The 16,073-nt window shown below is 43.6% G+C and overlaps 1 protein-coding gene across 8 annotated transcripts in view; it reads right to left on the bottom strand.

The window, feature by feature from the left end:
- The window catches only part of LOC106581613 (E3 ubiquitin-protein ligase MYCBP2), a 383,302-nt gene that overhangs the window by 176,317 nt on the left and 190,912 nt on the right, over positions 1 to 16,073 (bottom strand). For all 8 annotated transcript variants that reach the window (XM_045704972.1, XM_045704966.1, XM_045704969.1 and 5 more), the window contains 6 exons: positions 12,830 to 12,955; positions 11,985 to 12,112; positions 9,584 to 9,810; positions 9,412 to 9,495; positions 9,083 to 9,179; positions 8,541 to 8,733 (listed from right to left, as the gene is read on the bottom strand). In XM_045704972.1, the coding sequence (XP_045560928.1) occupies positions 8,541 to 8,733; positions 9,083 to 9,179; positions 9,412 to 9,495; positions 9,584 to 9,810; positions 11,985 to 12,112; positions 12,830 to 12,955 (855 nt within the window). The remainder of the gene's footprint in view (positions 1 to 8,540; positions 8,734 to 9,082; positions 9,180 to 9,411; positions 9,496 to 9,583; positions 9,811 to 11,984; positions 12,113 to 12,829; positions 12,956 to 16,073) is intronic.

Genomic DNA, 16,073 nt, shown 5'->3' with positions numbered 1-16,073 from the left:
AGCTTATTTTTAGAACAACAAAATAAAAAAATACCCCAACCACCAAGACGCACGGTCAAGACATGTTTTCAAATGATTAAAACATCAGTAGCCTTAAAAACCCTTATAAGTGCCAAGTGGCCTTGATAAATAGTTAAACACAGCACAAAAGCAAATCAAATGTTATTGGTCATATACACATATTTAGCAGATGTTATTGCAGGTGTAGCGAAATACTTGTGTTCCTAGCTCCTACAGCGCAGTAATATCTAACAATTCACAACAATACACACATCTAAAAGTGAAAGAATGGAAGAAATATAAATATTAGGACAAGCAATGTCAGAGTGGCATTGACAAACATACAGTAGAATAGAATACACTATATACATGAGATGAGTAAAGCAGTATGTAAACATTATTAAAGTGAATAGGGTTCCATTATTAAAGTGGCAAGTAATTCCATGTCTATGTACAGTACCAGTCAAATGTTTGGACACACCTACTCATTCAATGTTTTTTCTTTATTTTTACTATTTTCTACATTGTAGAACAGTGAAGACATCAAAACTACAAAATAACACATGGAATCATTCAAGTTAACTGCACCTCAGACTGCATCCCAAATAAATGCTTCACCGAGTTCAAGTAACATCTCAACATCAACTAGTCAGAGGAGACTCAAACTGCTGCAAAGAAACCACTACTAAAGGACACCAATAAGAAGAGACTTGCTTGGGCAAAGAAACACGAGCAATGGAGATTAGACAGGTGGAAATCTGTCTTTTGGTCTGGAGTCCAAATTGGAGATTTTTGGTTCCAACCGCCGTGTCTTTGTGAAACGCAGAGTAGGTAAATGGATGATCTCCGCATGTGTGGTTCCCACCGTGAAGCATGGAGGAGGTGGTGGTGTGATGGTGCTACAGCTGGTGACAATGTCTGTGATTTATTTAGAATTCAAGGCACATTTAACCAGCATGGTTATCTCAGCATTCTGCAGTGATACGCCATCCCATCTGGTTTGCACTTAATGGGACTATCATTTCTTTTTCAACAGGACAATGACCCAACACCTCCAGGCTGTGTAAGGGCTATTTGACCAAGAAGGAGAGTGATGAGTGCTGCATTAGATGACCTGGCCTCCACAGTCACCACAGAGTGAAGGAAAAGCATCCATGCTCAGCATATGTGGGAACTCATTCAAGACTGTTGAGGAAAAAACTCCAGGTGAAGCCAGTTGAGAGAATGCCAAGTGTGTGCAACGCTGTCATCAAGGCAAAGGGTGGCTATTTTGAAGACTCTCACACACTTTTTTGGTTACTACATTTTTCCATATGTGTTATTTCATAGTTTTGATGTCTTCACTATTATTCTACAATGTAGAAAATAGCAAAAATAAAGAAAAACCCTTGAATGAGTAGGTGTGTCCAAACTTTTGACGGGTACTGTATATATATAGGGCAGGGTTGTTTAACTTGCAGACTGTCTAACTTGCAGACTTGTTTACGCTGCTGTGCGTTTTGTTGCCGATCTTACTTTGCTACCTGACGGTTTTTACTTTTTCATTACCGTATATTTTTACTTTTTCCCTCACTGAACTTTTTTCATTCAACTTTTTCACCCCGGAGGTTTTATCTGGACATGGTTCATCAGGACTTCAAACAGCCGAAGCTAAGTAACATTAACATGATGCCTTCTAATTGCAGTCGTTGTACTTATAATATACATGAGAACGATCGCCTTACGGCAAGGATAGCTGTGCTGCAAGCCCAGCTTCAGACGCAATCGTTAGGCAAGGGCAATTTCAGTGTAGGAAAGGATGAAACAGCGTCTGTGCCACCAGTAAGTACAGATAGTAACGTTAGTATAAACCCCCTCGCACGGTCCCCGCAGCCGGACAACTTTCTCATGGCTTCTGGAGGGAAACGCTGTAGGAATGCTCAACCGGTGTCGCTTATTTAGCCGACAGAAACTTTCAATCGGTTCTCCCGTTAAGCGAGTCGGAGGCCGAGACTTCTCTGGTCTCTGCTCCTCCCGTTGTGGGGTCTGAGACGCCGACGGCTCCCACCATTAGCTCTGACAAATTGAAAACCCTAGTCATTGGCGACTCCATTACCCGCAGTATTAGACTTAAAACGAATCATCCAGCGATCATACACTGTTTACCAGGGGGCAGGGCAACCGACGTTAAGGCTAATCTAAAGACGGTGCTGGCTAAAGCTAAAACTGGCGTGTGTAGAGAGTATAGAGATATTGTTATCCACGTCGGCACCAACGATGTTAGGATGAAACAGTCAGAGGTCACCAAGCGCAACATAGCTTCAGCGTGTAAATCAGCTAGAAAGATGTGTCGGCATCGATTAATTGTCTCTGGCCCCCTCCCAGTTAGGGGGAGTGATGAGCTCTACAGCAGAGTCTCACAACTCAATCGCTGGTTGAAAACTGTTTTATGCCCCTCCCAAAAGATAGAATTTGTAGATAATTGGCCCTCTTTCTGGGACTCACCCACAAACAGGACCAAGCCTGGCCTGTTGAGGAGTGACGGACTCCATCCTAGCTGGAGGGGTGCTCTCATCTTATCTACGAACATAGACAGGGCTCTAACTCCTCTAGCTCCACAATGAAATAGGGTGCAGGCCAGGCAGCAGGCTGTTAGCCAGCCTGCCAGCTTAGTGGAGTCTGCCACTAGCACAGTCAGCGTAGTCAGCTCAGCTTTCCCCATTGAGACCGTGTCTGTGCCTCGATCTAGGTTGGGCAAAATTAAAAATGGCGGTGTTCGCTTTAGCAATCTCACTAGTATAAAGACCTCCTCCATTCCTGACATTATTGAAAGAGATTGTGATACCTCACATCTCAAAATTGGGTTACTTAATGTTAGATCCCTCACTTCCAAGACAGTTATAGTCAATGAACTAATCACTGATCATAATCTTGATGTGATTGGCCTGACTGAAACATGGCTTAAGCCTGATGAATTTACTGTGTTAAATGAGGCCTCACCCCCTGGTTATACTAGTGACCATACCCCCCGTGCATCCGGCAAAGGCGAAGGTGTTGCTAACATTTACGATAGCAAATTTCAATTTACAAAAAAATAAATAATGACGTTTTCGTCTTCTGAGCTTCTAGTCATGAAATCTATGCAGCCTACTCACTCACTTTTTATAGCTACTGTTTACAGGCCTCCTGGGCCATATGCAATGTTCCTCACTGAGTTCCCTGAATTCCTATCGGATCTTGTAGTCATAGCAGATAATATTCTAATTTTTGGTGACTTTAACATTCACATGGAAAAGTCCACAGACCCACTCCAAAAGGCTTTCGGAGCCATCATCGACTCAGTGGGTTTTGTCCAACATGTCTCTGGACCTACTCACTGCCACAGTCATACTCTGGACCTAGTTTTGTCCCATGGAATAAATGTTGTGGATCTTAATGTTTTTCCTCATAATCCTGGATTGTTTGCAATCGCAACAAATAATCTGCTCAGACCCCAACCAACCAAGGACACAAATCAGTTAACCACCGAACCGAGGAACTCAATTTAACCTTGCGCAATACCCTAGATGCAGTTGCACCCCTAAAAATTAAAACATCTGTCATAAGAAACTAGCTCCCTGGTATACAGAAAATACACGAGCTCTGAAGCAAGCTTCCAGAAAAATGGAACGGAAATGGCGCCACACCAGACTGGAAGTCTTCCGACTAGCTTGGAAAGACAGTACCGTGCAGTATCGAAGAGCCCTCACTGCTGCTCGATCATCCTATTTTTCCAACTTAATTGAGGAAAATAAGAACAATCCGAAATTTCTTTTTGATACTGTCGCAAAGCTAACTAAAAAGCAGCCTTCGCAAATGGAGGATGGCTTTCACTTCAGCAGTAATACATTTATGAACTTCTTTGAGGAAAAGATCATGATCATTAGAAAGCAAATTACGGACTCCTCTTTAAATCTGGGTATTCCTCCAAAGCTCCATTGTCCTGAGTCTACACAACTCAGCCAGGACCTAGGATCAAGGGAGATACTAAAGTGTTTTAGTACTATATCTCTTGACACAATGATGAAAATAATCATGGCCTCCAAACCCTCAAGCTGCATACTGGACCCTATTCCAACTAAACTACTGAAAGAGCTGCTTCCTGTGCTTGGCCCTCCTATGTTGAACATAATAAACGGCTCTCTATCCACCGGATGTGTACCAAGCTCACTAAAAGTGGCAGTAATAAAGCCTCTCTTGAAAAAGCCGAATCTTGACCCAGAAATTATAAAAAACTATCGGCCTATATCGAATCTTCCATTCCTCTCAAAAATTTTAGAAAAAGCTGTTGCACAGCAACTCACTGCCTTCCTGAAGACAAACAATGTATACGAAACGCTTCAGTCTGGTTTTAGACCCCATCATAGCACTGAGACTGCACTTGTGAAGGTGGTAAATGACCTTTTAATGACGTCAGACCGAGGCTCTGCATCTGTCCTCGTGCTCCTAGATCTTAGTGCCGCTTTTGATACCATCGATCACCACATTCTTTTGGAGAGATTGGAAACCCAAATTGGTCTACATGGACAAGTTCTGGCCTGGTTTAGATCTTATCTGTCGGAAAGATATCAGTTTGTCTCTGTGAATGGTTTGTCCTCTGACAAATCAATTGTAAATTCCGGTGTTCCTCAAGGTTCCGTTTTAGGACCACTATTGTTTTCACTATATATTTTACCTCTTGGGGATGTCATTCGAAAACATAATGTTAAATTTCACTGCTATGCGGACGACACACAGCTGTACATTTCAATGAAACATGGTGAAGCCCCAAAATTGCCCTCGCTAGAAGCCTGTGTTTCAGACATAAAGAAGTGGATGGCTGCAAACGTTCTACTTTTAAACTCGGACAAAACAGAGATGCTTGTTCTAGGTTCCAAGAAACAAAGAGATCTTCTGTTGAATCTGACAATTAATCTGGATGGTTGTACAGTCGTCTCAAATAAAACTGTGAAGGACCTCGGCGTTACTCTGGACCCTGATCTCTCTTTTGAAGAACATATCAAGACTGTTTCAAGGACAGCTTTTTTCCATCTACGTAACATTGCAAAAATCAGAAACTTTCTGTCCAAAAATGACGCAGAAAAATGAATCCATGCTTTTGTTACTTCTAGGCTTGACTACTGCAATGCTCTACTTTCCGGCGACCCGGATAAAGCACTAAACAAACTTCAGTTAGTGCTAAATACGGCTGCTAGAATCCTGACTAGAACCAAACAATTTGATCATATTACTCCAGTGCTAGCCTCTCTACACTGGCTTCCTGTTAAGGCAAGGGCTGATTTCAAGGTTTTACTGCTAACCTACAAAGCATTACATGGGCTTGCTCCTACCTATCTTTCCGATTTGGACACAGGCCTCCTTATTGTCCCTAGAATTTCTAAGCAAACGGCTGGAGGTAGGGCTTTCTCCTATAGAAATGGTCTGCCTACCAATGTGAGAGACGCAGACTCAGTCTCAACCTTTAAGTCTTTACTGAAGACTTCTCTCTTCAGTAGGTCCTATGATTAAGTATAGTCTGGCCCAGGAGTGTGAAGGTGAACGGAAAGGCTGGAGCAACGAACCGCCCTTGCTGTCTCTGCCTTGCCGGTTCCCCTCTTTCCACTGGGATTCTCTGCCTCTAACCCTATTACAGGGGCTGAGTCACTGGCTTACTGGTGTTCTTCCATGCCGTCCATGGGAGGGGTGCGTCTGAGTGGGTTGAGTCACTGACGTGGTCTTCCTGTCTGGGTTGGGGCCCCCCCTTGGGTTGTGCCATGGCGGAGATCGTTGTGGGCTGTACTCGGCCTTGTCTTAGGACGGTAAGTTGGTGGTTGGAGACATCCCTCTAGTGGTGTGGGGGCTGTGCTTTGGCAAAGTGGGTGGGGTTATATCCTGCCTGTTTGGCCCTGTCCGGGGGTATCATCGGATGGGGCCACAATGTCTTCTGATCCCTCATGTCTCAGCCTCCAGTATTTATGCTGCAGTAGTCTATGTGTCGGGGGGCTAGGGTCAGTCTGTTACATCTGGAGTATTTCTCTTGTCTTATCCGGTGTCCTGTGTGAATTTAAATATGCTCTCTCTAATTCTCTCTTTCTCTCTTTCTGTCTTTCTCTCGGAGGACCATGCCTCAGGACTACCTGGTATGATGACTCCTTGCTGTCCCCAGTCCACCTGGCCGTGCTGCTGCTCCAGTTTCAACTGTTCTGCCTGCGGCTATGGAACCCTGACCTGTTCACCGGACGTGCTTGTTGCACCCTCGACAACTACTATGATTATTATTATTTGACCATGCTGGTCATTTATGAACATTTTAACATCTTGACCATGTTCTGTTATAATATCCACCCTGCACAGCCAGAAGAGGACTGGCCACCCCTCATAGCCTGGTTCCTCTCTAGGTTTCTTCCTAGGTTTTTGGCCTTTCTAGGGAGTTTTTCCTAGGGAGTTTTTCCTAGCCACCGTGCTTCTTTCACATGCATTGCTTGCTGTTTGGGGTTTTAGGCTGGGTTTCTGTACAGCACTTTGAGATATCAGCTGATGTACGAAGGGCTATATAAATACATTTGATTTGATTTGATTTTGAGTAGCCAGGTGGTAGCCGGCCAGTGATAGCTATTTAACAGTCTGATGGCCTTGAGATGGAAGCTGTTTTTCAGTCTCTCGGTCCCCACTTTGATGCACCTGTACTGACCTCGCCTTCTGGATGATAGCGAGGTGAACAGTCAGTGGCTCGGGTGGTTGATGTCCTTGATGATCTTTTTGGCCGTCCTTTGACAATCGGGTGGTGTAGGTGTCCTGGAGGGCAGGTAGTTTGCCCCCAGAGATGTGTTGGGTTGCGGGCGGTGCAGTTGCCGTACCAGGCGGTGATACATTCCAACAGCATACCCTCAGCTGTGCATCTTTAAACGTTTGACGGTCTTAGGGGCCAAGACTAATTTATTCAGCTTCCTGAGGTTGAAGAGGCGCTGTTGCACCTTCACCACACTGTGTGGGTGGACCATTTCAGATTGTCAGTGATGTGTATGCCGAGGAAATTGAAGCTTTCCACCTTCTCTACTGCTGTCCCGTCGATGTGGATAGGGGCGTGCTCCCTCTGCTGTTCACTGAAGTCCACTATCAGCTCTTTCGTTTTGTTGACATTGTTGACCACTCCACCAGGGCCCTCACCTCCTCCCTGTAGGCTGTCTCGTCATTGTTGGTAATCAGGCCTACTACTGTTGTGTTGTCTGCAAACTTGATGATTGAGTTGGAGGTGTGCATGGCCACGCAGTCATGGGTGAACAGGAGTACAGGAGGGGGCTGAGCACACACCCGTTTGTAATTCATGATTGGCTGTAGACCCTGCCACATAGTGTCTGAGCGGTTGAATTGCGACTCCACTTTGTCTCTGTACTGACGTTTCACCTGTTTAATGGCCTTACGGAGGGAATAACTACACTATTTGTATCCAACAATATTCCCAGACACCTTGCCATGGTTAAATGTGGTGGTTGGCGCTTTCAGTTTTGTAAACGTCAATGATATTCTCTGAGGCTACCCGGAACATATCCCAGTCCGCGTGATCAAAACAATCTTGAAACATTGATTCCGACCGATCGGCCTTGAGACCTTAGCACAGGTAATTCCTGTTTGAGTTTCCGACTATAGGAAGGGAGGAGCAAAAGGGAGTGGTAATCTGATTTGCCAAAGAGAGGGCGGGGTAGGCCCTTGTAGGCGTCTCGAAAAGGGTGAGTAGAAGCTGATAATGTTTTTCCAAAGCGTTATGTCATTATAATGCAGTGAAAATAAGTTACTTATTGTCAGCTCGTGCGCGTCTTCATGCAATGGCATCAGTTGCATTTCATTTAGCTCTTATCCCTTGTGCTAACTGTTGACCATTTTTGTTACTTTCACTTGCTTGACACACTTTGGTTGTAATGCCTAATAGTCTCCGGTTTTCTCATTGTGTTCCGTCCTCTTGTCATCCTTCAGCATCGTTGTGGAGTACAACAGCTGTGCTGGTGCCTTATTTTGCACAGAGGGAGGGAGCTCCAATCTCACTTTGTTCTTGGTGCCGGCCAGACTTGTTTTCCTTGCAAACAACTTGTTCGCCAATTACAGTGAAGTGAAGAAATTGTCCATGTTGAAATTTCTCCCCTTGCCAAGGTAAGGTTCCACAAGCCTCATCATCACATTCTCTGACACTAGCTCACCTGCTGCCCAATGTGGATATTTTCCCAGATATTGCAAGTCCTTCAGCAAGTACAATTATGCACGCTCTCACTGTGTGGCCTAGTCTAAGTTGGACAGAGTAGGAATGACTTAAAAAAATGGCAGTCAAAATTACTGTTTTAGCGGATCTATTGTTAAATCTGACAGGTATAATGGTTTTATTACTTGCCATGAGCCTTTAAAATGTAAGGCTAATAATGTGTTAGGTCTCTCTATGTAGTAAAATCCTTGGCATCAACTTAGATATTTGTGTGTGTGTGTGTGTTTGTGCATGCTTCCGTGCCTGCCGCATATGTGTGCGCGTTTGTGCACGTACATCTTTGTAACCCTACCAGATATGGGGAAGATCTCACAGATGTAGACGCGGAGCAAGCGCAGGCAGCAGGTCCCTACGAAGCGCAGGCGCTCCAGGTCCAGCAGGGTGGCCGTATATTGGAAGCCTTTCAGGCCTCTCAGTTCCTCCACCCCCAGCACCAGGGTGGTCCAGCTCCAGTGGAGGATCCTCAGCAGGGACTCAAAACACTCCTACAGGAAGAGGGAGGGGAGGACAACTTTGCTGCAGTCTTATTAAATGTTTACTACAGCTTTACAACCTATTCATGAAATCTTCACTAGCAACATCCTAACTACTACTGTATTACACTCCAGGGTGATGTTCATTATGGCATGCAATGGAAAATGTTTTAAAACATTTTGCAACTGAAAACTAAAACAAGTGTTTCTTATTGAACAAGTCCAGGTAGTCCCTCCCTGTTTAACTACATTTTATTCTGTTTGGTGACTGATGAACACAATCAGACAGGCCTGTGTATTGATTCTGGGGTCTCCGTGGCCTTCCTGGGAACAAGTCTAGCTAGGGGAAACGCAGGCGTACCACTGAGACGGTCCTGGCGAAGGAGCGTTTGAGGATGTGAACCGGCTCACTGGTCTGCTGTTTCCCTTTGGCTGCGTTGCCATCGTTCGACGGAAGCCTGGAATAGTAAAACAAACACTTTACATTCCCATTACAAAGCTGGTTACTTGAAGTTCATCAATATACATTTCATGGGTCACAATTTCAGACAACATGAGAATGATGGTGCCGACAGACATGGCAGCTCTGCTTCTAACTCCTAAGCAACTTTTGCTACACCCGCAATAACATCTGCTAAATATGTGTATGTTACCAATAAAATGTGATTTGCATGTAGGAAAATGACTTGCCTGTACAAGAGGTGAGGTATTTGACCTGCGTTCACATCGGTGCCGTTGTTTGACTTCTTGGAGCTCTTGAACTGAAAGACCACACTGCAAAAGGGTGTAGGTCGACATTATTCACAATGACAATGAGGATAACTTTTGAAGTAATTGTATTTCTACGAATTCCAATAGTAACCTGTCATCTGTGGTGATGGTGGCCTGTCCGTGGGAGCCACAGTCTGAGCTGGGCCCAGACACCTGGGCCCAGGCCACGTACCACCAGCCCAGCTGCAGCTGCACCGGTTCGTCAAACATCATGGCGTACTTCTCCCTGGCAGCGCAGTCATAGGCCAGGACGTCAGTCTCAGCCAGGAGGTCCCCATCCGTCTCATGGTCTCCACCATCAGGCCCCAGCTCTAACAACTGCACAGTAACACACCAGTCAGCAATGACACACAACAGTCAATCTTACTAGCAGAACTTGAACAGACCTCTATTCGGACTGTGGTATGATTTAAACTATTTTCTAATGTGTTCAATATCACAGAACCTAGCATTAATACATTGATAAATAAATAAACAGTTGACGCTAGTATACCTACTAACCTTGATATTTGAAGTGTACTCAAACAACTGAGATTACATAGGTAACATAATAGGCTAACATAGGTTAAATATACAGGTATTGTAACTACCAAAATAAAGGAAACACTTGAGTCAGGGTTCGAACAGAGAGTGGCAAGTCAAATTGAAGGACTTCAGTACTTTTTCAAGCACTAATATTTATTTTCAAGGACCATCAATTTGTAATAGTTCATATTATGCAATTGTTTCTAGTCGACACCAGATGGCAGTTTATCTCCACAACCGCATGAAAAAAAGAAGTTAGTATTTATCACTACCTTACAAGTTCTCCATAATAGGTCATTTCACTACTTATTTAATAAGAGTGGTAAGTCAGTACTGATAATTTGGTAATTTGAGTAGTGATGAGCAGAGTATTGGGACATGCCTACTGATAAACACACATTTCCTATTTGCATTACAACACAATCCCTATTCATATTACTACACAATTCCAGCTTATTTTTATTGGGCATTTGGGAATCTACTACTTAACAGCCAAGAAAAAGCTTCTTGCTTCCGACTGGCAGCATTAGTGTCGGCGGTCGTGAAAAGAGCAGGTGGGCTGTATTTGTATTTATTTTTATTTAATGGGATCCCCATTAGCCGCTCTCTTCCTGGGGTCCAAACACACAAAAGCACCCACATTACATATAAAACAAAATATAAAACCATGAACTATGTTTGAACTGAATGAGCTAAAGATAAAACAGTACATCATATAACATCCCTACACCACCACATATCCACAACACAAAATGTTCAATACCACCATACAACAATATCACAATATGTGCATATGCATGTACCTTTGTGTGTGTCTCTTCACAGTCCCCATTGTTAGATAATGTGTTTTTTTTAGCTGCATTTCAAATCTGATTCTACTGCTTGCATAACTTACCTGATGTGGAATTGAGTTCCATGTGATCATGGCTCTATGTAGTACTGTGCGCCTCCCATAGCCTGTTCTGGACTTGGGGACTGTGAAAAGACCTCTGGTGGCATGACTTGTGGGGTATGCATGGGTGTCAGAGATGTGTGTGTATTTTAAAACAGACAGCTTGGTACATTCAACACCTCTTACGAAAACAAGGAATGATTGACTTCATCTCTCTTCCACTTTGAGCCATGAGAGATTGACATGCATGTCATTAATGTTAGCTCTCCATGTACTTTTAAGGGCCAGCTGTCGCTGTAATAGCTGACGTGTATAGTGTTGAGTCATCCGCATACATAGACACACTGGCCTTACTCAAAGCCAGTGGCATGTCGTTAGTAAAGATTGAAAAAAGCAAGGAGCCTAAACAGTTACCCTGGGGAATTCCTGATTCTACCAAGATTGTTTGAGATGCTTCCATTAAAGAACATCCTCTGTGCTTTGTTAGACAAGTAACTCTTTATCCACATTAAAGCAGGGGGTGTAAAGCCATAACAAGTTTTTCCAGCCCCAGACTATGATCAATAATGTCAAAAGCTGCACTGAAGTCTAACAAGACAGCCCCCACAATAATTGTATCATCAATTTCTCTCAGCCAATCACAAGTTATTTGTATAAGTGCTGTGCTTGTTGTGTGTCCTTCCTTATAAGCGTTCTGAAAGTCTGTTGTCAATTTGTTTACTGTGAAATAGCATGGTATCTGATAAAATACAAATGTTTTCCAGAAGTTTACTAAGGGTTGGTAACATGCTGATTGGTTGGGTATTTGAGCCAGTAAAGGGGGCTTTACTATTCTTGGGTAGTGGAATGACTTTAGCTTCCCTCCAGGGCCTATTAAGACACTGTGTTGGTGTTTCCTTTATTTTGGCATTTACATTGGTGATCACTTTTGGGTGTGAGAACTGTGTGGCAGCCGTCAGTGCTGTGGGTACTACACATTGGTGGTAAATGGGATAAATTACCATCAAACATGTATAGACCTAGCAAAAAGAGCTAGAGGAAATTTAGTCCATTTGCTAGTGTCCCTGCCACTGACCTTGAGCTTAGCGGTGTACTCCCCACGGCCCCCGAACAGGCCCAGTCCCCCCAGCAGGATGTCCGCATCAGAACAGAAGCGGATAGCCTCCACCGAGTGGGCCGAGTAACCCCAGCCACCCCCGTGACCTATGACATTACACATGAAGTTGTGATGACTCAGGCTCTGCAGCATCATCATCTGTGCTCATAACAATACAATGAGGTTAGTTTTACTAGAAGTGCCCAGTCACTGCAATATGATATAGTGGAACACAAGGTACTCTGCTGTTGAAATACTTTTGAATGCATCCTTGAATTATAATATGGGTTATCATTTGTTGTAGTAATTATTGAATTAGAATTTTTTTATGTATTATTGGTGATAAAGTATATGAAATGTTGTCTCTGGCTGGAATATCATGTCATAAATCAATCAAACCAAAATCAGGAAAAGGGGATATGAGGAATAGCTGTGAGTGTGACAAATACTGTAGAACAGGGATCAACTAGATTTAGCTGCAGGCAGATTTTTTGTTGAGCGGCTGGTCGGGGGGCCGGAACATAATTGCAAATGATTTGTAGACTGCAAATTGAATGCAAGAAGCCCAAACAGTTAATGTTTTACTAAAACAATCATTTTAAGTATTGCTTACATTTGCATATGAGGGAATACTTTGGAACAGATGACTTAAATAAAAATCAATTGGAGCTGATTTCCTGGTGTTTTTAATCTTATGTCAAACAATGACATTTTCAGAAAACTTGGGGGGCCAAATGAAACCACCCGCAGGTGGCCCGCCAGTTAGGAAACATTGCTGTAGAAGATGAGAACTGAAACACGAGTGACTGAGTGTGTGGACTCACTCTCGAAGCGGTTGACCACGCTGTAGTCTTCCTTGGAGTAGACCTTCATAACGGCCTGAGTCTCCTCCTCTGTGCTGGCCACACCCATCTTCAGCTCTTGCATGGCCGCCAGCGTATCCAGGCAACCTGATCACAACACACACAGGTCACTTCCTGTTCGTGCTTAACATTATCAACAGACGAATTGACATACCTCTGTTTATCGTTTTGTCTGTTTTTGGTGTGCCTTTGTAAGTGCTTGACAGTACTTCTGTAAAAGCACTGTGCTAAATTAGTGCAGAAAAATAAATGTTCTTATTAGCTAGGCCTTTCTGCAAATACAGAGATGAATAATTAATTTTTGAAGGGGAAAAACAAGGACAAAGAGTGCAGCAAAATAGCCTCGAACATTTAGGATATACTTCTTCCCCGAGACCAGGCCCAAATCCCCGTCATTCTCGTGAAGACGGAAAGACAGGGGGAGGAGATCGGGGTGCCTTGTGAGAATTTGTCGGCGAATGGGTAACCAGCATCTACCATCCGTTCTATTGGCCGATCTCCGTTCAAAACTATCCTACCAACGGGACATAACATTTTTTAATATCTTATGGTTCACTGAGTCATGGCTGAACGACAACACGGATAAAATAGAGCTGGCTGGGTTTTACGTGCATCGGTAGGACAGCCATGTCTGGTAAGATGAGGGGTGGGGGTGTTTTGAGGTATTGCACGCCTGAGGTAGACTACCTCATGATAAGCTGTAGACCACACTATCTACCAAGAGAGTTCCCATCTATATTATTTGTACCCGTCTATTTACCACAACAAACCGATGCTGGCACGAAGACCGCACTCAACGAGCTATATAAGGCCATAAGGAAACAAGAAAATGCTCATCCAGAAGCGGCACTCCTACTGGCAGGGGACTTTAACGCAGGCAAACTTAAATCTGTTCTACCTAATTTCTACCAGCATGTCACATGTGCAACCAGAGGAAAAACATCTCTAGACCACCTTTACTCTACACAGAGGCGCATACAAAGGTCTCTCTCGCCCTCCATTTGGCAAATCTGACCATAATCATATCCTAATGATTCCTGCTTACAAGCAAAAACTCAAGCAGGACGTACCAGTGACTCGCTCAATACGGAAGTGGTCAGATGACACGGATGCTATGCTACAGGATTTTTTTGCTAGCCAGACTGGAATATGTTCCGGGATTCATCCAATGGCATTAAATGAGTATACCACCTCAGTCACCGGCTTCATCAATAAGTGCATGGACGACGTCGTCGCCACAGTGACCGTACGTACATATCCCAACCAGAAGCCATGGATAACAGGCAACATCCGCATCGAGCTAAAGAGCGTCCTGATCGTACGTACATTTCCCAACTAGGGCTGTTGCGGTAAACGTATTACCACCACACCGGCGGTCACGAGTCTCGACCGTACTCAAATTCCACGTGACAGTTCAGTCACGGTAATTATGGTTCGCCAAACTCTGATGCTGCTGATGGTCATTGGTATGCCTACCAAACTTGCTAACTGCCTGGTACTCAGCACTCTATTGTCCCTCTAATCACTCTGACATCAATGCAAATGTAATGCAAAATCTAATCAAACACTTCATGAGCCCCCATGAGCTCATGTTGCGCAACATTTCAAAAGGCTATGCAATTGTGTGAAAAAAACAGAGTTTTGGCCTCTACTGAAAACAGGAGGATCCAGCTTTCTATAGCCTAGGCCTACTTTATTTATCAACATTACTAATATTAAGCACATTACTTATATTTACAACAGGAGTATAGCCTACCTGGCTAGCATGAAAATAAACACGGGGAAAAGCGTCCTCCATCCTCCATTTAAGTGCATAGATGACATGTATTTTTCCCCCTGCCCCTGTTTCAATACAGGTGCATGATAATGGTCCATTTTAAATCCAAACAAATTTCACACATATATTACTTAGTATATGTAAAGACAAGATTAAATCAAGAATAGTCTAATGGGTGACAATATTAGCCTGTGAATTATATATTTTCACTTGTGAATCCCAGCATAAGAAACAATGACTTTTTTTGCCTAGCCCATAGGCCTATATGTTTTAATAAGGTTTGTATCACAATTAAAGTGGCCAAATAACTTTACATTTATTTACATTTAAGTCATTTAGCAGACGCTCTTATCCAGAGCGACTTACAAAATGGTGCATTCACCTTATGATATCCAGTGGAACAACCACTTTACAATAGTGCATCTAAATCTTTTAAGGGGGGGGGTTAGAAGGATTACTTTATCCTATCCTAGGTATTCCTTAAAGAGGTGGGGTTTCAGGTGTCTCCGGAAGGTGGTGATTGACTCCGCTGTCCTGGCGTCGTAAGGGAGCTTGTTCCACCATTGGGGTGCCAGAGCAGCGAACAGTTTTGACTGGGCTGAGCGGGAACTGTGCTTCCTCAGAGGTAGGGGGGCCAGCAGGCCAGTGGTGGATGAACGCAGTGCCCTTGTTTGGGTGTAGGGCCTGATCAGAGCCTGAAGGTATGGAGGTGCCGTTCCCTTCACAGCTCCGTTAACCTGTTGGGTCTAGGGGGCAGCATTTGCACGTCTGGATAAAAAAAATGTACCCGATTTAATCTGGTTACTAATCCTACCCAGTAACTAGAATATGCATATACTTATTATATATGGATAGAAAACACTCTAAAGTTTCCAAAACTGTTTGAATGGTGTCTGTGAGTATAACAGAACTCATTTGGCAGGCAAAACCCTGAGACATTTTCTGACAGGAAGTGGATACCTGATGTGTTGTATTGACTTTAAACCTATCCCATTGAAAAACACAGGGGTTTAGGAATATTTTGGCACTTCCTATTGCTTCCACTAGATGTCACCAGCCTTTACAAAGTGTTTTGAGTCTTCTGGAGGGAGATCTGACCGAACAAGAGCCATGGAACGGTGATGTCCCATTAGACACCTGGCGCGCTACTTCATGTTGGGTACCCTCGTTCCAATACGTTATAAAAGACTATGCATTCGTCCACCTTGAATATTATTCATGTTCTGGTTAAAAAAGGCCCTAATGATTTATGCTATACAACGTTTGACATGTTTGAACGAACGGAAATATATTTTTTCCCCTCGTTCATGACGAGAAGTCCGGCTGGCTTACATCATGTGCTAACGAGACGGAGATTTTTGGACATAAATGATGAGCTTTTTTGAACAAAACTACATTCGTTATGGACCTGTGATACCTGGAAGTGAC

The sequence above is a fragment of the Salmo salar genome, chromosome ssa21 (assembly GCF_905237065.1).
Source record: "Salmo salar chromosome ssa21, Ssal_v3.1, whole genome shotgun sequence".
In the NCBI taxonomy this organism is placed as follows: domain Eukaryota; kingdom Metazoa; phylum Chordata; class Actinopteri; order Salmoniformes; family Salmonidae; genus Salmo; species Salmo salar.
This window is presented reverse-complemented; position numbering and strand designations above follow the sequence as displayed.